Here is a 22,638-nt window from a genome sequence, read left to right as displayed (position 1 = left end):
GCCACATTACACTACTATACACTACACTACTCTACTTGACACCACACTACGCTACTCTAAACTACTCTACTATACTCCACACTACTCTACACCACTCTACTATACTCCACACTACTCTACTATACACTACACTACTCTACTCTGCTATCTTCTACATCGCTCTACTATACTCTACACAACTATACTATACACTACTCTACTATACTCTACACTACTCTACTATACGCTGCACTACTCTACTATACTCTACACTACTCCACTATACTCTACACTACTCTACACTAGTTGTTCTCTGCTCTCATCCATCGCCCGCCCTCTGAGCCCAAACGAGAGGCTTTGGGGATTGATGTCAAACCAGTTATTCCTCCACTACAAAGCCAAATGCTCAGCTTGTGTTATTGGAGATGTAATGTAATGTGTAATATTCAATTAACAACCAAACAGAATGGATATGTCCGTACACTGGAACTGATACCATCATCATTGTTGAATATTCAATTAACAACAAAACAGAATGGATATGTCCGTACACTGGAACTGATACCATCAACATTATTGAATATTCAATTAACAACAAAACAGAATGGATATGTCCGTACACTGGAACTGATACCATCATCATTATTGAATATTCAATTAACAACAAAACAGAATGGATATGTCCGTACACTGGAACTGATACCATCATCATTGTTGAATATTCAATTAACAACAAAACAGAATGGATATGTCCGTACACTGGAACTGATACCATCATCATTATTGAATATTCAATTAACAACAGAATGGATATGTCCGAACACTGAAACTGATACCATCATCATTATTGAATATTCAATTAACAACAATACCCCCCTGGGAAAAAAGGAAAAAACAACATATCATATGATTTCATGAAACAATGCTTCTCTTGCTATGAAGATGAATATATTATTCTATTCTATTCTATACTACCCTACACTACTCTCCTATATTCTACTCTACTCTCCTCCACTCTACTCTACACTACTATACTCTATTCTATTCTACTCCACTCTACTCTACTCTACTCTACTATATTCTACTCGACACTACAGTACACTACACTACTTTACTCTACTATATTCTACTCTACACTACTCTACACTGCTCTACTCTAAATTACACTACTCTACTCTACACTACTCTATTCTGCTTTACTCTAAATTACTCTACTCTACACTACTCTACTCTATTCTACTCTACTCTATTCTACTCTACTCTAAATTACACCACTTTACTCTATTTTACTTTACTTTAAATTACACTACTCTATTCTAAATTATTCTACTCTACGCTACTATTTTCTACACTACTTTACTCTACTCTACATTACGCTACTCTACTCTACTATTTTCTACACTACTTTACTCTACATTACACTACTCTGCTCTACTATATTCTACTCTACACTACTATATTCTACTCTACACTACACTACTCTACTCTACACTACACTACTCTACTCTACCCTACTCTACACTACACTACTCTACTCTATTCTACACTACTCTACTCTACTCTACTCTACACTACTCTACCCTGCACTACTATATTCTACTCTACACTACTCTACCCTACACTACACTACTCTACCCTACACTACACTACTCTACTCTACATTACACTACTCCACTATACTCCACACTGCACTACATTACTCTACACTACTCTACTCTACCCTACACTACACTACTCTACACTACTCTACTCTATTCTACACTACACTACTCTACTCTACCCTGCACTACTATATTCTACTCTACACTACTATATTCTACTCTACAATACACTACTATATTCTATTCTACACCACACTACTCTACACTACTCTACTCTATACTACTCTGCATAACACTATTCTACACTACTCGACTATACTCGACAATACTCTATACTACTCTACACTACTCTACATTACACTACTCCACTATACTCCACACTACATTACTCTACATGACTCTACACTACTCCACTATACTCCACACTACATTACACTACACTACACTACACTACTCTACTATACACAACACAACTCTACTATACACAACAATACTCTACTATACTCTACACTACATTACACTACACTACTCCACTATACTCCACACTACTCTACTACACACTACACTACTCTACTATACACTACTCTACTAAAATCTACTCTACACTACATTACTCTACTCTACTATACTCTACACTACTCTACATTACACTACTCTACACTAGGCCACCATACTCTAAACTACTCTACTATACTCTTCACTACTCTACTATACACCAAACTACACTACACTACTCTACCCTACTATACTCCACACTACATTACACTACACCACACTACACTACTATACTATACACCACACTATTCTACTATACTCCACACAACATTACACTACTCTACTATACTCTACACTGCTCTACTTTACACCACCCTACTCTACACTACTCTACTATACTCTACACTACTCTACTTTACACTACACTGCTCTACTATACTCTACACTACTCTACTATACGCTACACTACTCTACTATACTCTACACTACTCCGCTATACTCTACACTACTCTACACTAGTTGTTCTCTGCTCTCATCCATCGCCCGCCCTCTGAGCCCAAATGAGAGGCTTTGGGGATAGATGTCAAACCACTTATTCCTCCACTACAAAGCCAAATGCTCAGCTTGTGTTATTGGAGATGTAATGTAATGTGTAATATTCAATTAACAACCAAACAGAATGGATATGTCCGTACACTGGAACTGATACCATCATCATTGTTGAATATTCAATTAACAACAAAACAGAATGGATATGTCCGTACACTGGAACTGATACCATCATCATTGTTGAATATTCAATTAACAACAAAACAGAATGGATATGTCCGTACACTGAAACTGATACCATCATCATTATTGAATATTCAATTAGCAACAATACCCCCCTGGGAAAAAAATTAAAAATAACATCATATGATTTCATGAAACAATGCTTCTTGCTATGAAGATGAATATATTATTCTATTCTATACTACTCTACTCTACACTACTCTATTCTACACAACTATACTCTACTCTACTATACTCTACTCTACTCTACTCTACTATACTATATTCTACTCTATTCTACTCTACTCTATTCAACTATGCTCTACTCTACCCTACTCTACTCTACACTACTCTACTCTACTCTACTATGTTCTACTCTACTCTCACTACTCTACGCGACTCGACTCTACTCTACTCTACACTACTCTACACTACTCTACTATGTTCAACTCTACTCTCACAACTCTACTCTACTCTACTATGTTCTACTCTACTCTACTCTACTCTACTCTACTCTACTCTACTCTACTCTACTTTACTATATACTACTCTACACCACTCAAATCTATTCTACTATACTCTATTCCACACTACTCTATTCTACTCTACACTACTCTGCATACCACTATTCTACACTACTCGGCTATACTCTACTATACTCTACACTACACTACTATACACTACTCTACATTACACTACTCTACACTCCATTACACTACACTACTCTACTATACTATAATCTATTATATTATATTATACTCTACTATACCTTACTCTATTATAATCTACTGTATTCTAATGTATGTTGTGTTGTTAAGTTGTAATGTCTCTCTCTCAGCTTGTGTAAGGGAAGGACCCTGTATTCGGTGGTCAGGGATGCCAAAGTCATCCTGGATGTCAACAAGACCAGACAGATCGCCCAGGAGATGGTTAAGGTACTGTGATGTTTTTAAGACTCATTACCTTAACAACATAATCAATGTGTTGGAGACTGGCTGGATCATTCAATCAATCAATTTCTTCTACAACAATATTGGTCACAAAATATGACTCAGTCTAGACTCGCAATTAGTTATGTTTGTGTTGTTTTCAGGGAATGGGCTATCTTCACGCCAAGGGGATCCTACACAAGGACATGAAGTCCAAGAATGTTTTCTATGACAACGGCAAAGTGGTCATCACCGACTTTGGACTCTTCACCATATCTGGGGTTCTGCAAGCCGGCAGGTTAGTACTTACTGTTGTACTTTACATTAGAGTACAGTAGAGTGCAGTACAGTAGAGTAGATGTGCTGGGATAAGATACATAGATACATCTGTTTAAAAAAAGCATAAGTAGGAAAACAAAAAGAAACCAATAGAAAGGAGCGTGTTATTATAACCCCACCTGCTGTGATAGTTATATTACTGCAGTGATGATTATACTCTTTAGTGGTTCAATTGCCTGTATTATCTACAAAATTATATGGATCGGTGCTAATCTCTATTTAATCTGTCTCCCTGAGAGTGATTAATGTCTATCTCTGCTTTCTTCTGCCGCTATGCTGAAATGACTGCTCCCTGAAACGACTGCTCCCTGAAATGACTGCTCCCTGAAATGCCTGCTCCCTGAAATGCCTGCTCCCTGAAATGACTGCTCCCTGAAATGACTGCTCCCTGAAATGACTGCACCTTGAAATGACTGCTCCTTGAAATGACTGCTCCTTGAAACGACTGCTCCCTGAAATGACTGCTCCCTGAAATGTCTGCTCCCTGAAATGCCTGCTCCCTGAAATGACTGCTCCCTGAAATGCCAGCAGCCACATGTTTCACACAGCAAGGCATCTTAATAAATCTTATGTTAATACCTATATATGGAGCAGCTTTACAGGCGTTATCAACATGTTCAAAGGAAGTGTGTGTGTGTGTTTTGCTTTCAAAAACACTGCGAAGTATGTTTTCTTTGTCTGTTTAGATTTTGATTGACATATATGGTGAGACGACACCAACTGCTATAATTGACTGATGATTAGATTTGTCATGATGGATGTATTTCCATTTAATTGGCCACATCAATTAAAAATCTCCAGTAGGTATGAGATGTGTTCCTGCTATTGACTGTGAGACGATTACATGTGCTATGTACTACTAATTATTATAATCAGCCGGCTTCCCAACGAGAGGTATTGCATAGTGTGTTTTCAACAAGTTTCTACAACATAGTTGAAACGTGGTGTTACGTAGGAGTGCATTTCAACACCATGGATGGAAGAGGGTAGGAAAAGTGTATGAGATGAGTCACTGTTTATGTCAAATGAAGATGGATGGTTTTATATTGGCATTCTTAACAGCTCATTAAAACCTGATGCCTCTTCTAAATAAATGCTGAAGTGTTACTGTAGACAGATATGCAATCCTGTAACATGATGCAACATGCACCTAGATCTTATACAGCCTTATCCAGTCTATCGTTAGTTTCCAGTGTAGCCAACTGCCATTTAGGTTTGCTCTGGAATCAATACTTTGTATAATAGTATAGTCATTTACTCAACCTGGTCTCAGAGCATTTCATATCATTCTGTACGTAAATCTGAGACCCCCCATTTAGTATGATATGTTACGTTTGTATGGTAATTATTGATTTGTGGATGTCCATCACTCATTTCATGTGATATGCTACGAATTACAATTCAAATGATATGTTACGAATTTGCAAAACATATGATATGTCACAAATTCTAGCTAGGTGACTAGGCAGCTAATGTTAGCTGGCTGGTTAACGTTAGCTAGGCTAGGAGTTGGGGTTAGGGTTAAGTTTAGGAATTAGGTTAAAGGGTTAGGGGAAGGGGAAGGGTTAGTTAAAAAGGTTAAGGTTAGGGGAACGGTTAGCTAACAAGTAGCTAAAAAGTGGTAAGTGGTTGAAAAGTTACCAATTAGCTAAAATGCTAGAGTTGTCCGTGATGAGATTCAAACTCACAACCTTTAGGTTGCTAGACGTTTTCATTATACACCACCCACCCTACTTTTGTTTTTTGACTTAAGTAACCATCTGTCTAATGTAACCATACCAAACGTAACATACGGTATCATACTAATTTGAGCGTCCCAGATGTACATTTACTATGTTACGTCTAGTCAATGAGACCAGGCTGGTTGACTAGACAGAAGCAGGAGCCAAACAGAATGTGTGTATGGACACAACATCTAAAGATTCTAACAGATCAAAAAATATGTGATTCACTCTGATGATTGTGTTAGGATTGTTTTAAGGAACTGTTGTTCCTGCAATGCCTAAGAGAGAAAATCTGGAGAGTTTTTTTGTTGTTGTATTTCCTGTTGTGCTTTTTGACTTGCAGTGTACAATGTTTTCAAAAGCCTCTATTAAATGACTATGTACCAATGCTCACAATGGCCACACTAAGGCTTACTCTTTGTCAGGTTATCATTTCATGTTTTTGGCATCTCTCTGGATGATAAGAAAGCCCCCCAAAAATGATTGGGAAAATAATCAAAATATGTTTTTGTTGCTGTTCTTGAGACGTCCCATCCTCCACCTGGCTTCTGATTAAATCCTCATAGTTGTCTGGTATTGTCGTCAATACCCAGAAGCCTCTATTTCAAAGTTGAACACCTAAATTAATTTCTGGGAACAAATAGCTAGTTGCGAGATGGTTAATCTAGCTTCAGTAGTTGTGACTTGTTTATGTTGTTGTTTATTTTCATTGGCAGGCAAGACAGCTTGCTAATAAACAGGTCTGACAGAATGACAAGACAAACATTTACCTACCGCCCCTCACTCTGTCACAGGGGTCGTGGAATAGAGACCAAGACGCAGCGTGGATAGTGCTCATTCTTAATCTTTAATGAAGACACTTTAACCAAAAAACGACCAACAACAGTCCCGTCAGGTACAACGACTAAAAGGGAAAACAACTTCCCACAAACCCCAAAGGAAAACAGGCTGCCTAAGTATGGCTTCCAATCAGAGACAATGAAAGACACCTGCCTCTGATTGGAAACCATACATGGAAAAACAACACATAGAAATAGAAAACTAGAACACTCCCACATAGAAACAAAAACCCCAAAAACCCACACAAAACAACCCCCGGCCACGCCCTGACCATTTTACTATGGCAAATGACCTCTTTACCTGGTCAGGATGTGACACACTCTCAGCAGGAACGTTATGTTGTGGTGGAGTCAGGAGTGTGTGTGTGTGTCATACAAACAGGAGTGATTCAAACACACATGAGGATATGTAGATGTCTGAAATGTCAACAATACTGGGCCTCTACTAACTGGCGGTTGAATAATCAGCCTGTTTTCATTTAACCAGGCTAGTCAGTTAAGAACAAATTCTTATTTACAATAACAGCCTAGGAACATTGGGTTAACTGCCTTGTTCAGTGGCAGAACGACAGATTTTTACCTTGTCAGCTCGGGGATTCAATATAGCAACCTTTCGGGTTACTGGCTCAGCGCTCTAACCACTAGGCTACCTGCCGCCCCTGGTTAACTCTTTTTTTTGTTAGGAAAACTTCCTCACCTACCAAAGCCAACCCTCAGAATGATAAATTATCATTATCACCAAGAGAAAACAAACAACGCCCTGCATATTTATCTTCATCATTCAATAAGAACTACAGTGGGTAGCTAAATGAGTTTCATGACCATCAGTTTCATGACTCAACGTGTTGTTGCGTGCATCATGATGAAAACTGATGAATGAGTGGACAGATAGCAGGTCCTTTGGATGGATATACCCACAGTAGTGCAATGCAGTGCTGTGTGTTATTGCAGAGCTGCCAGTGTGCCTGTCTATTTGACTGAGTCAGTGAGCGCTCAGGATGCATTATGAAGTAGTTGAGAATGTCAGAAGGGTTGTAGTCTATTTGATTTGATTTGATTTATTAGGATCTCCATTAGTCGACACCAGTGGTGGCAGCTAGTCTTACTGGGGTTCAACACATAACGGAAAAGATATTACAGACAAAATACTTTACAATTTACATACATGAACATGTAGTGTGTTTGTGTGTGCCTCTATCAGTTACACATACATGTCAGTACATACACACAACAAGTAGGTGACATGGGGGAGAGGCATTGTGTCATGAAGTGTTGCTTTATTTGTTTTTTGAAACCAGGTTTGCTGTTCACTTGCACTATATGGTCCTGTGTGGCTCAGTTGGTGGAGCGTGGTGTTTGCAACGCCAGGGTTGTGGGTTCGATTCCCACGGGGGACCAGTACGAGGAAGAAAAAAAAAAGCATCTATGAAATGTATGCATTCACACGCTCTGGATAAGAGCATCTGCTGAATGACTAAAATGTAAATATAGGATGGAAGAGAGGTCCATTCACTCATGGCTCTGTATAATACTGTACATTTTCTTGAATTTGTTCTGGATCTGGGGACTGTGAAAAGACCCCTGGTGGCATGTCTGGTGGGGTAAATTTGTGTGTCAGTGCTGCGTGTAAGTTTACTATGCAAACAATTTGGAATTTCCAACACATTAATGTTTCTTATTAAAACAAGAAGTGATGCAGTCAGTCTTTCCTCAACTCTTAACCAAGAGAGACTGGCATCCATAGTATTAATATTAGCCCTCTGATTACAATTAAGAGCAAGACGTGCTGCTCTGTTCTGGGCCAGCTGCAGCTTAACTAGGTCTTTCTTTGCAGCACTTGACCATATGACTGGACAATAATCAAGATAAGATAACACTAGGCCTGCAGGACTTGTTGTGTGAAGTGTGGTGTCAAAAAAGCAGGCAGGATCACTGGACAGATAGTAGCAGTTCCAGCAACTGATGCCAACCGAGTCGCGGGATCCAAACTCAAAAGGTAGCTAGCTAGTAACCAAACTTTTTCAATAGACTTTCTATCAGGTATCAAGGTAGGACCCAGATGCAGACCATGTCAAAGTAACAATGTTTATTACAGCCACAGGGGCAAAGGTACAAGACGGCAGGCAGGCTCAGGGTCAGGGGCAGGCAGAGTGGTCAGGTGGGCGCATACAGGGTCAGGACAGGCAAGGGTCAAAAACCAGGCGGACGAGAAAAGAGAGACTGGGGAAAAGCAGGAGCTGAGACACAAAAACGCTGGTTGACTTGACAAACAAGACGAACTGGCAACAGACAAACAGAGAACACAGGTATAAATACACAGGGGATCATAGGGAAGACGGGCGAAACCTGGAGAGGGGTGGAGACAATCACAAAGACAGGTGAAACAGATCAGGGTGTGACACTTTCAGAACTTTCCAAAACAACAAACTTCCCAAAACAACAAACCCAGAGAGAGAGAGAGAATGAATGAAAGAGAGAGAGAAAAAGAAAGAGAATGAGAGCGAGGGGGAGAGAGATGGGAGAAAGAGAGAGAGATAGGAGAATGAGAGCGATAGAGAGATAAGAGAGAGAGATGGGAGAATGAGAGAGATGGAGAGATAAGAGAGATGGGAGAATGAGAGAGATAGAGAGATGGGAGAATGAAAGAGAGAGAGATGGGAGAGAAAGAGCGAGAGAGTCAAGAGATGGGAGAGATAAAGAGAGAGATAAAGAGAGATGGTATGAACATGGTGGAGAGAGAGAAGAGAGCCTGACTGAGCCATCAGGATTTAGACTTTCTAATGGGGTGTGATGTGATCCAGCAAGATGTCTCAGGGTGCGTTTGGGGTGAGATGTCATCCAGCAAAATGTCTCAGGGTGCGTTTGGGGTGTGATAACATCCAGCAGGATGTCTCAGGCTGCGTTTGGGGTGAGATGTCATCCAGCAAGATGTCTCAGGGTGCGTTTGGGGTGTGATGACATCCAGCAGGATGTCTCAGGGTGCGTTTGGGGTGTGATAACATCCAGCAGGATGTCTCAGGGTGCGTTTGGGGTGTGATAACATCCAGCAGGATGTCTCAGGGTGCGTTTGGGGTGTGATGTCATCCAGCAGGATGTCTCAGGGTGCGTTTGGGGTGTGATAACATCCAGCAGGATGTCTCAGGGTGCGTTTGGGGTGTGATGTCATCCAGCAGGATGTCTCAGGGTGCGTTTGGGGTGTGATGTCATCCAGCAGGATGTCTCAGGGTGCGTTTGGGGTGTGATGTCATCCAGCAGGATGTCTCAGGGTGCGTTTGGGGTGTGATAACATCCAGCAGGATGTCTCAGGGTGCGTTTGGGGTGTGATAACATCCAGCAGGATGTCTCAGGGTGCGTTTGGGGTGTGATGTCATCCAGCAGGATGTCTCAGGGTGCGTTTGGGGTGTGATAACATCCAGCAGGATGTCTTAGGGTGCGTTTGGGGTGTGATGTCATCCAGCAGGATGTCTCAGGGTGCGTTTGGGGTGTGATGTCATCCAGCAGGATGTCTCAGGGTGCGTTTGGGGTGTGATAACATCCAGCAGGATGTCTCAGGGTGCGTTTGGGGTGTGATAACATCCAGCAGGATGTCTCAGGGTGCGTTTGGGGTGTGATAACATCCAGCAGGATGTCTCAGGGTGAGTTTGGGGTGTGATGTCATCCAGCAGGATGTCTCAGGGTGCGTTTGGGGTGTGATAACATCCAGCAGGATGTCTCAGGGTGCGTTTGGGGTGTGATAACATCCAGCAGGATGTCTCAGGGTGCGTTTGGGGTGTGATAACATCCAGCAGGATGTCTCAGGGTGCGTTTGGGGTGTGATAACATCCAGCAGGATGTCTCAGGGTGCGTTTGTGTAGATGGGAAAGAAAAGGACAGATTCACCCTTGACACAAAACGCTGCCTTCCAGTTGTTTTAGATGTCTCCTAGTGTGTGTATGAACTACTGGAAGTATGAATTATGAGTTTCAAGTAAACAATAATACTGTATTTAGATCATGATAACAACACAAAAGTAGCAGAAATGTATAACCCCATAATGCTTTATCTGTATAGGGATGATATTAATTCATTCTGAACAATTAGAACAAAAAAAATGGTGGCCATAAACTTTGAGAAAACTATGAATGACCACACACCGTTCCGCATTCAGACTGTTGTTGACTTGTCTCTATTCTGCAGCCGTAGAGAGGACAAGCTGAGGATCCCCAGTGGGTGGTTGTGTCACCTGGCCCCTGAAATAGTCTCTCAGCTCTCCCCGGAAACAGAGGAGGACAAGCTGCCTTTCTCCAAACAGTCAGATGTCTTTGCTTTCGGGTGAGTACCGCTACGTTGCAAATGGTACCCTATTCCAAAGGTAGTGTGCTACTCTCGATCAGGGCCCATATCTCTCTGGTTAAACGTAGTGCACTATTAGGGAATAGGATGCCATTTGGAATACACTATGTGTCCCTTGCCACTTCTCTTATGTTGTGAGGAGTTGTTCAGGAGCCTCTTCACTCTCTGTCCAGTTTTCATTGGATTTTCAGGCCCGATTGTATTGACTTGAATTAAATTGAATAAACTTTATCCCACTAGGGGAAATTGAGTTTGTCACTAGCAAGACAAATACTATAATGTTTATTTTATTTTTTTGTTATCCCTCTGAACCATTTACCATCTCTTCCATCTTTCCTCTCAGCCATCTTCCATCTCAGCCATCTTCCTTCTCATCCATCTTCCCTCTCATCCATGTTTGGAATGGTTATAATAAAATGGTAATAGCGGCTAGAATGGTTATAATAACCGAAAGCCAGGAGTTTTCCAGTCTACCTGACCTAACCAAGAAAAACTCTAGTACCTTAGATATAACACTGACCCTAGTTATAACTGACTCTAGTTATAACACTAGTTATAACACTGACCGTAGTTATAACACTCACCCTAGTTCCAACACTGACCATAGTTATAACACTAGTTATAACACTGACCCTAGTTATAACACTAGTTATAACACTGACCCTATTTATAACACTCACCATAGTTATAACACCGACCCTAGTTATAACACTGACCCTAGTTATAACACTGACCCCAGTTATAACACTAGTTATAACACTGACCCTAGTTATAACACTGACCCTAGCTAACACTAGTTATAACACTCACCCTAGTTATAATACTAGTTGTAACACTGACACTAGTTATAACACTGACCCTAGTTATAACACTGACCCTAGTTAACACTAGTTATAACACTGACCCTAGTTATAACACTAGTTATAACACTGACCCTAGTTATAACACTAGTTATAACACTGACCCTAGTTAAAACTAGTTATAACACTGACCCTAGTTATAACACTAGTTATAACACTGACCCTAGTTATAACACTGACCCTAGTTATTACACTAGTTATAACACTGACCCTAGTTATTACACTAGTTATAACACTAGTTCTAACAATGACCCTAGTTATTACACTAGTTATAACACTGACCCTAGTTATTACACTAGTTATAACACTGACCCTAGTTATTACACTAGTTATAACACTGACCCTAGTTATTACACTAGTTATAACACTGACCCTAGTTATTACACTAGTTATAACACTGACCGTAGTTATAACACTAGTTATAACACTGACCCTAGTTATAACACTACTTATAACACTGACCCTAGTTATAACACTGACCCTAGTTATAACACTAGTTATAACACTGACCGTAGTTATAACACTCACCATAGTTATAACACTGACCCCAGTTATAACACTAGTTATAACACTGACCCTAGTTATAACACTGACCCTAGTTATTACACTAGTTATAACACTGACCCTAGTTAACACTAGTTATAACACTAGTTATAACACTGACCCTAGTTATAACACTGACCCTAGTTATTACACTAGTTATAACACTGACCCTAGTTATAACACTAGTTGTTATTACACTAGTTATAACACTGACCCTAGTTAACACTAGTTATAACACTAGTTATAACACTGACCCTAGTTATAACACTGACCCTAGTTATTACACTAGTTATAACACTGACCCTAGTTATAACACTAGTTATAACACTGACCCTAGTTATAACACTGACCCTAGTTATTACACTAGTTATAACACTGACCGTAATTATAACACTAGTTATAACAATGACCCTAGTTATAACACTAGTTATAACACTGACCCTAGTTATAACACTGACCCTAGTTATTACACTAGTTATAACACTGACCGTAGTTATAACACTAGTTATAACACTGACCCTAGTTATAACACTAGTTATAACACTGACCCTAGTTATAACACTAGTTATAACACTGACCGTAGTTATAACACTCACCATAGTTTTAACACTGACCGCCGTTATAACACTAGTTGTAACACTGACCCTAGTTATAACACTGACCCTAGTTATTACACTAGTTATAACACTGACCCTAGTTAACACTAGTTATAACACTAGTTCTAACACTGACCCTAGTTATTACACTAGTTATAACACTGACCCTAGTTAATACTAGCTATAACACTGACCCTAGTTATAACACTAGTTATAACACTGACCCTAGTTATAACACTGGCCCTAGTTATTACACTAGTTATAACACTGACCCTAGTTATAACACTAGTTATAATACTGACACTAGTTATAACACTGACCCTAGTTATAACACTCACCATAGTTATAACACCGACCCCAGTTATAACACTAGTTATAACACTGACCCTTGTTATAATACTGACCCTAGTTAACACTAGTTATAACACTCACCCTAGTTATAACACCGACCCCAGTTGTAACACTAGTTAAACACTGACCCTAGTTATAACACTAGTTATAACACTGACACTAGTTATAACACTGACCCTAGTTATAACACTGACCCTAGTTAACACTAGTTATAACACTGACCCTAGTTATAACACTAGTTATAACACTGACCCTAGTTATAATACTGACCCTAGTTATTACACTAGTTATAACATTATCCCTAGTTAACACTAGTTATAACACTGACCCTAGTTATAACACTAGTTATAACACTGACCCTAGTTATAACACTCACCATAGTTATAACACTGACCCCAGTTATAACACTAGTTATAACACTGACCCTAGTTAACACTAGTTATAACACTGACCCTAGTTATAACACTAGTTATAACACTGACCCTAGTTATAACACTCACCATAGTTATAACACTGACCCCAGTTATAACACTAGTTATAACACTGACCCTAGTTATAACACTAGTTATAACACTTACCCTAGTTATAACACTCACCATAGTTATAACACTGACCCCAGTTATAACACTAGTTATAACACTGACCCTAGTTATAACACTAGTTATAACACTGACCCCAGTTATAACACTAGTTATAACACTGACCCCAGTTATAACACTAGTTATAACACTGACCCTAGTTATAACACTGACCCTAGTTAACACTAGTTATAACACTCACCCTAGTTATAACACTGACCCAGTTGTAAAACTAGTTCAACACTGACCCTAGTTATAACACTAGTTATAACACTGACCCTAGTTATAACACTGACCCTAGTTATTACACTAGTTATAACACTGACCGTAGTTATAACACTAGTTATAACACTGACCCTAGTTATAACACTAGATATAACACTGATCCTAGTTATAATTAAGTGATAATGCCCTCGAAGCTGGTGTTTGGAGGATATATTGGCACGGATGTATTTTGGCTTGAGACTGTCTCGAGCCGGCAAACCTTGCCAATATATCCTCCAAACACCGGCTTCGAGGGCATTATTACTTTGTACAACGGGATACCAACATATTAAAATAATGATTTACATATTTTAATTAAAAACTTTATTTTGATGAATTTATTTATACTATTTCATCCTTCCACAAGATATAGTCCCGACACAAATCTAGGGTTGCTACCCAAGCCGGCTAGTCGTTTGTTCTATTGGTTCGTTTGCCAGAGACGCGACCCAGTCGTTCAGTCTTTTTGTTTTGTATCTATGGGCTCGACCCAGTCATTTGTTCTAAATGTCCATACACAAGCCAGTATGGCAATGTTCTTATCCATTGCTTGCTAGCTAGCCACCTACGTCTAACTTACAGTCACATCAAACTGTGTAGTCTGAATAACAACAAGTAGCTGCATTTGCATTTGTTTGAGCTGTTTTCTAGTGACATTTATTTAGATACATCCCATAACAATGAGCTAATGATGCATGATTTCACCTGGCATAGAACATGTGCTCTCACGTCAGAACACTGTTGTTCAGAGGAGCTAGCCAACAACACAGATAAAACAGTTACTTCAAACTGAAGCTGGAAAGACTGCAGACTAGCTGCATAGTTTTCTATTGACATTTCTTTGTATATATCCATAAAAATTATACTGATTCATGATTTCGACTTGCTGAGAAAAGCTGCTTGCTGCATCCCGACTCCCGACACCTACACGTTCATTACTATAGGACAGCTGGAGATAGAATTTCAATAGCCTACTGAAACAATGTGGCAAATGTCAGAGAGACACACAACAAGGTTTATTCAAAATCTCTGCTATTTAAAACCAATTGCTAGTTTAAAAGAAATGGGAGAAAAGATTTAGAGTCTTTTTACAGTGGAGATCAAGTTTTATAAATTGTCTGGCTGGGCTATAACACTGACCCTAGTTATAACACAAGTTTTAACATTCCATGCTCTGCCATTCCTTGCCTTCTATTTTTTATCTTCTGTGATCGTCACAGACCCCTTTGCGTGGGCGGACCCTGCACTGTTGACTCCTAACACAATTGCATTTTCAGATGTCCTCCCATATGGAGGGCCTGTCACTGGATCAGTCTGAGGGGAAGGGACGCAGTGCTCACATACACACTGGATGGGCCCCATATGGCACGCTATTCCCAATATAGTGCATTACTTTTAACCAGAGCCCTGTGGGAATAGGGTGTCATTTGGGACGCAACCGGTGTCCATCTGGCCTGTTGGTGCCTTAGTGTTATCTAGAGGTGACCCCTAGAGCTGTTGTACATATTCAGCAATTCTCCATGTGTTTTTTTTTTCTGTCTTGGCCGACTGCTATTTTTATGCTACTCAACCCTGGTTGTTGACATGACAGTGGAGAAAATGGCTGCTCATAATGCAAAGAGAGGATAGTGTGACGATGTTGAGGAAGTATACTGTATTAAATGGACCTAACAGGTTTGATATAAAGTTAGTACCTCAGCAGCAACCTTGTGGTCTGTCAGACTCATTGTCGGAGCGTCTATAGCTTTTCAGTGTATTCCGGCAAGCACAACAGACATACAGCATAGAGATGCAGTTTTAGGTATTAAACCTGGTTTGATACCCCTTGTGTGTGGACGTCTGTTGTTGTATTTTGTCATAATCTCACCGTAATAGGAAAATATTACATACACACATCCAATCTCCCTGAGCAGGTGCTGAATAGGAAAACAAATCAATTAATTGTGAAACGTGAGACTGCACAGTGAAATCTATGCTGCCGTGTCATTGATGGTATCATAATGTTAAATGTCTAAACCATGGGATATTTCACACATCTGCCCCCCCCAACTGATTCCCCCCCCGTGCTGTGTCTGTCTGTAGCACTATCTGGTACGAGTTGCATGCACGTGAGTGGCCTTATAAGAACCAGCCAGCAGAAGTTATCATCTGGCAGGTGGGCAGCGGAATGAAACCCAATCTCACACAGATCGGCATGGGCAAAGAGATATCGGTGAGTGTTGCCCATTTACAGCAAACTGTACCACACCTACTGACTATTTTAAATTTAACCTTTATTTAACTAGGCAAGTCAGTTAAGAACAAATTCTTATTTACAATGATGGCTCCCGATCACGTCCGGATGTGATACAACCTGGATTCGAACCAGGGACTGTAGTGACACCTCTTAATTTTTATTTTTTATTTTTTTATTTTACCTTTATTTAACTAGGCAAGTCAGTTAATTAATAACAAATTCTTATTTACAATGACGGTCTTGCACTTGCAAGGCCTCTCTTGCACTGAGATGCAGTGCCTTAGACCGCTGCACCACTCGGGAGCAGGTAGAAGTTGCTCACTAGTTGTAGGTGAACATATTCTAAGTCCATGGTTAAAGATACTGTATATTCCTGAGTAAGGTTCTTCATAGTAGTGCAGTGTTAACTTTCTTTCTTCACATAGCTAAACACCACACACCTGGTTGTTTCAGGTCTGATCTGTGTACATATCAATTTACAGGTGTTCAGAATGAGCATCCTCATACATATCAATTTACAGGTGTTCAGAATGAGCATCCTCATACATATCAATTTACAGGTGTTCAGAATGAGCATCCTCATACATATCAATTTACAGGTGTTCAGAATGAGCATCCTCATACATATCAATTTACAGGTGTTCAGAATGAGCATCCTCATACATATCAATTTACAGGTGTTCAGAATGAGCATCCTCATACATATCAATTTACAGGTGTTCAGAATGAGCATCCTCATACATATCAATTTACAGGTGTTCAGAATGAGCATCCTCATACATGGAATGAGACTAAATCCTGTACACCTGTCTGGGATGTTTTTTTGTTGTTGTTTTTTTTGTCCTGTCCTCAATTGGCTGTTTCTTATTGGTGTTTTCTGAACCACTTCACAAAATAATTTCTCTCACAGGGAAAAATACTGTTATTTGAATCCGGTGGCATTTGTCCATTTGTCCAGTTCTCCACGCAGGTCTCTTTCTCTCCTGTTTGTCCTGTGTGTGCCTGGCTCTCTAAACGGGGTCTGTTCTGGATCTCCCTCCCTAGGACATCCTGCTCTTCTGCTGGGCGTTCGAGCAAGAGGAGAGGCCCAGCTTCTCCAAGCTGGTGGATCTGCTGGAAAAGTTGCCAAAACGGAACCGCCGCCTTTCCCACCCAGGGCACTTCTGGAAGTCAGCTGAGTATGTCAAATGAGATTAAAAAACAAGAAAGTAAACTTGCCTAGACTATGTATCCTCATGGTGTGTGTGTGTGTGTGGGTGTGTGTGTGTGTGTGTGTGTGGTGTGTGTGTGTGTGTGTGTGTGTGTGTGTGTGTGTGTGTGTGTGATAGGTGCAGTTGACCGTGACCCTCTGAACCTAGACTTCTCAACATCCTCTGAACTCATATTTTGGGTTTGTTGTTTAATCACATGGAAGATGTGTTTTATTTCATTACTCAAATGACCTGTTCAGTTTGTTGGTTGGTTTCTTTATTCTGGAATGTATTTTTCTCAATGTCACTTGTTTTAATTAGAGTTTTTTTGTGTGTCATGTCTCACTTCATTGTGTACGGAAAATGCATCAGAATGAACTAGTTTTTAGAATGAATGTAATTATGTAATGAATTATGAAATGTACGTTTTTAAGTAATTGTCTCGCCATTTCCTGTCTGTCAACTGTCTTTGTCATTTGACAGTGTACCTCATGGTCTCTTGTGTTTGTGTTCTCTACATCTTAGTCTCAAAGCTTTATTTGAAAGTCATTATTCACTATTGAATGTGAAGACTCCACTCCTGTCACTTGTAGGGCTGGATGATACTTCAGTACATTGGTAAGAAACTGTTCTGTGCTTTGATTATTGCCTGTGAACACCGTTGAGGATGCGTAAAAAAAATAGCATCCAATTCCCTACACGGACCTGTCAAAAACGTCAAAGGTAGTGCACTAGATGGGAAATAGGGTGCGAGATGTTTGAACAACAGCCTTTTTTCTCATCTCTGGGCCATTCAGTAGAAGACCTAGACTGACTGACTAGAAATCTCTCACACTAGTGTGAAAACGCTGACACTTCAAATGTATCTCATTACTTAGTAGAAATGTGCTTCAACACATTGGACAAATGCTGTCACTGAGAAATAGGTGTATAGTGGTTACTTTGGTGTTTTAACGCAGAAAAGTTTAAAAAAAGAGATGTATAGCCAGCTAGCTAAGGTCACTACCTACGTACGTTAATGATGACACAATCGATTCACTTCAGGAATTTGTCAGCCCTATAATTGACAAAGCACTTTCTGAACAGACACCATGACACAGTCTAGTAACACGACTCTGTCCATGACCTGGCCTTTTCTATCATATATTTCACAGCGATATTTGAAATCTAAGCTAGCTAGAGTGCAGTCAGACTGTGGAAACCAGTGTCTCAGTAAGAACTGTAAAGCTACTGCCATGGGCTCTGTACAGCCATGGCTTAGATGCAGACAATCCAATCCTGTATAAAGCCCTTTCTACAACACTATATTATACAGTAAAATATGTTGGAAATGCATACAAACAAATTGCTGCTGTTTTTTGGAGTACATCTGTCTATTTTGGAATGACTGGAATTCAGATATTGTACGTGGGTCATTTATATTTGTACTGTTTACAACTTTTAAGCGCATGAAATGGACTACAAAGGATCTATTCTCGTTATTACGATACAAAGTTGACTCTTTCAGCTCTACATTAAGTATATGATCACTGGGGTATTTTCTGATGGAACTGTTGTCAGCGTAGGACCACCAAACAATACAGTTATAACAGTTAATAAGACTATACAGCCTGCTTTGTAAAAAAGGAAATGTTCAAAAGCGATGTTTAAGAGAATGATTGTAATATTATATTTGCACAGTATAATTGTGAAGAGAAATACCTAATTGTGCTGAAAAAAACTAATCAACAGAAACACAAATCAACATTTAGTGAAAAGTGTACAGTGGCTTGTGAAAGTATTCACCCCCTTGGCATTTTCCCTATTTTGTTGCCTTAAAACCTGGAATTAAAATAGATTTTTGGGGGGTTTGTATCATTTGATTTACACAACATGCCTACCACTTTGAAGAAGCAAAATATTTTTTCTTGTGAAACAAACAAGAAATAAGACAAAAAAACGGAAAACTTGAGCATGCATAACTATTCACCCCCCAAAGTCAATACTTTTTAGAGCCACCTTTTGCAGCAATTACAGCTGCAAGTCTCTTGGGGTATGTCTCTATAAGCTGGGCACATCTAGTCAGCTGGGATTTTTGTCCATCTTCAATGCAAACTGCTCCAGCTCCTTCAAGTTGGATGGGTTCCGCTGGTGTACAGCAATCTTTAAGTCAGACCACAGATTCTTAATTGGATTGAGGTCTGGGAATGGCTTTAGCAGTATGCTTAGGGTCATTGTCCTGCTGGAAGGTGAACCTCCGTCCCAGTCTCAAATCTCTGGAAGACTGAAACAGGTTTTCCTCAAGAATTTCCCTATATTTAGCACCATCCATCATTCATTCAATTCTGACCGGTTTCCCAGTCCCTGCCGATGAAAAACATCTCCAAAGCATGATGCTGCCACGGCCATGCTTCACTGTGGAGATGGTGTTCTTGGGGTGATGCGAGGTGTTGGGTTTGCGCCAGAGATAGCGTTTTCCTTGATGGCCAAAAAGCTCCATTTTAGTCTCATCTGACCAGAGTATTTTCTTCCATATGTTTGGGGAGTCTCCCGCATGCCTTTTGGCAAACACCAAACGTGTTTGCTTATTTTTTTCTTTAAGCATTGGCTTTTTTCTGGCCACTCTTTCGTAAAGCCCAGCTCTGTGGAGTGTACGGCTTAAAGTGGTCCTATGGACAAATACTCCAATCTCTGCTGTGGAGCTTTGCAGCTCCTTCAGGGTTATCTTTAGTCTCTTTGTTGCCTCTCTGATTAATGCCCTCCTTGCCTGGTCCATGAGTTTTGGTGGGCGGCCCTCTCTTGGCAGGTTTGTAGTGGTGCCATATTCTTTCCAATTTTTAATAATGGATTTAATGGTGGTCCGTGGGATGTTCAAAGTCTCTGATATTTTTTTAGAACTCAACCCTGATCTGTAGTTCTCCACAACTTTGTCCTTGACCTGTTTGGAGAGCTCCTTGGTCTTCATGGTGCTGCTTGCTTGGTGGTGCCCCTTGCTTAGTGGTGTTGCAGACTCTGGGGCTTTTCAGAACAGTTGTATATATACTGAGATCATGTGACACTTAGATTGTACACAGGTGGACTTTATTTAACTAATTATGTGACTTCTGAAGGTAATTGGTTGCACCAGATCTTATTTAGGGGCTTCACAGCAAAGGGGGTGAATACATATGCACGCACCACTTTTCAGTTTTGAATTTTTTTGAAACAAGTAATTTTTTTCATTTCACTTCACCAATTTGGACTATTTTGTGTATGTCCATTACATGAAATCCAAATAAAAATCTATTTCAATTACAGGTTGTAATGCAACAAAATAGGAAAACACCAAAGGGGATGAATACTTTTTCAAGGCACTGTAGACCTCGTTTTATCGTCAGTTGCCGTAAATCAATATTCCATGTGAACTCACTACAGCGGTTTTGGTGTACAGGATTTCTTACTTTATGAATGTATGTATTGTGTTGTTGTGGTTTTGTCGTATATTTCTGTTCATTCAGATTTATTTTTCTCCATATACCTTCCTATATTACGTAAGCATTGATGTTTATTTTCTGATTCCAGACTTGTATTGTAGAGTATAGCTCCCAAAGCTTGTATTTATCGATGCCTTGTGGTCCATGGCTCAGTGACTGGTAGATTCATCAGAAGCTCTTTATTTGCACTCATCTTCTACGAAAAAGTATGCCAATAAAAATGTTCATTTTGAATGTTTTTTTGTTTGTTTTTACTCATCTTTTATCTTACCCTCTTCTCTTTTATACGTTTTGCACTTGTTACTTTGAAAATGTTTTACACACCCTTGCACAGAACTTTATTGAAGAGCAACTTCCCCTAAAAACAAACATATATTTTAGAAAACAACCTGTATGGCATCGATATGAGTCAGAAACATTTATTCTACTGTCAAAATTGACTACAAAAGTGTAACAAAGTTTTGTGAGACTTGTGATTGTGACTGCATCACAATTTAAATGAAGTTGGGGTTTATTTCAATCCTGCCTACATGCCCACAGCTGGCAGCAATCAAGTAATCATACATTCGGAGTATAGCTGCATGCAGCCCGATTGTAATGCCTGTGGTAAATTTGACATTGAATATGCCTATGGGGTTAGTTGGGGACCATCGGTAAATTACACAATGTACACAATGTTAAAATTCCAATAGCTCCAAATTCCAGTGACTTAAAAACCTCAAACCAACTATAAATTGTAAAAATGTATATACAAATATTGAAACCATTTAATGAAAACTAAAAGGTGTGCAACATGAAAATATTTTGTCATTGTGTAATTTATTGCGGTCCCTAACTAGCCCCAAAGATAGGCTATCCAAAGTCAAACCAACTTTGCCACGGTCGCACACCAGCTGGCTGAAGCTAATTGGCGTAAGAATTTGGCTAACTCTTCTCACCTGCAAACATACAAGTGAGACACCAATATCAAACCACACTCCGAAACCAACTCTCGCTTGAATTCATTCGTGACCGCTAACATTTCTTAATAAACCATCGAATACGATGCCAAATCAGGAAGTTCAGCCATCCTTTAAAACTGAGCCTAAAGTCAGTTGCTAACCTCAAATTAAATAGACTTGTACAGGAATATAAAATCCATAAAAAGAAAAACTGAAGCAGTAAAACATCTTGATTAAAGGTACTGTATCAATCAGGAAAGTTTGAGTTGCATCAAATGTACTGGTGGACAATGTCATCAATCTCAACCAAGAACCCTTCAAGAGTCCTTCCCAGTGTTTAAACAGTAACACAATTCAAAACAATTAGCCTATTGTCTGGTTTTTCACAGACATAACACCTAAGCTACACTGAGTGTACAAAACATTAGGAACACCTTCCTAATATTGAAATGCAGCCCCTTTTGCCTTCACAACAGCCTTAATTGTCGGGCATGGACTCTACAAGGTGTCAAAAGCGTCCGGCAGGGATGCTGGCCCATGTTGACTCCAATGCTTCCAACAGTTTTGTCAAGTTGGCTGGATGTCCTTTGGGTGGTGTACCATTCTTGAAACACACAG

At 39.8% G+C, this 22,638-nt stretch overlaps 1 protein-coding gene across 3 annotated transcripts in view; it reads left to right on the top strand.

The window, feature by feature from the left end:
- Nucleotides 1–21,317, top strand: part of LOC106579819 (kinase suppressor of Ras 2) — a 122,932-nt gene extending 101,615 nt beyond the window's left edge. For 2 of the 3 annotated variants that reach the window (XM_082966148.1, XM_082966146.1), the window contains exons 18-22: nucleotides 3,685–3,781; nucleotides 3,940–4,073; nucleotides 10,854–10,988; nucleotides 16,284–16,413; nucleotides 17,482–17,628. In XM_082966148.1, coding sequence (XP_082822274.1) covers nucleotides 3,685–3,781; nucleotides 3,940–4,073; nucleotides 10,854–10,988; nucleotides 16,284–16,413; nucleotides 17,482–17,628 — 643 coding nt within the window. Of the gene's footprint in view, nucleotides 1–3,684; nucleotides 3,782–3,939; nucleotides 4,074–10,853; nucleotides 10,989–16,283; nucleotides 16,414–17,481; nucleotides 17,629–17,765 lie in introns of those variants that run through there. The other variant, XM_082966147.1, reaches the window with a different exon arrangement.
- The last annotated feature ends 1,321 nt before the right edge of the window (nucleotides 21,318–22,638 follow it).

The sequence above is a fragment of the Salmo salar genome, chromosome 20 (assembly GCF_965601325.2).
Source record: "Salmo salar chromosome 20, fSalSal1, whole genome shotgun sequence".
Lineage (NCBI taxonomy): Eukaryota > Metazoa > Chordata > Actinopteri > Salmoniformes > Salmonidae > Salmo > Salmo salar.
The sequence above is the reverse complement of the archived record's forward strand: the minus strand, read 5'-3'. Positions and strand labels throughout refer to the sequence as shown.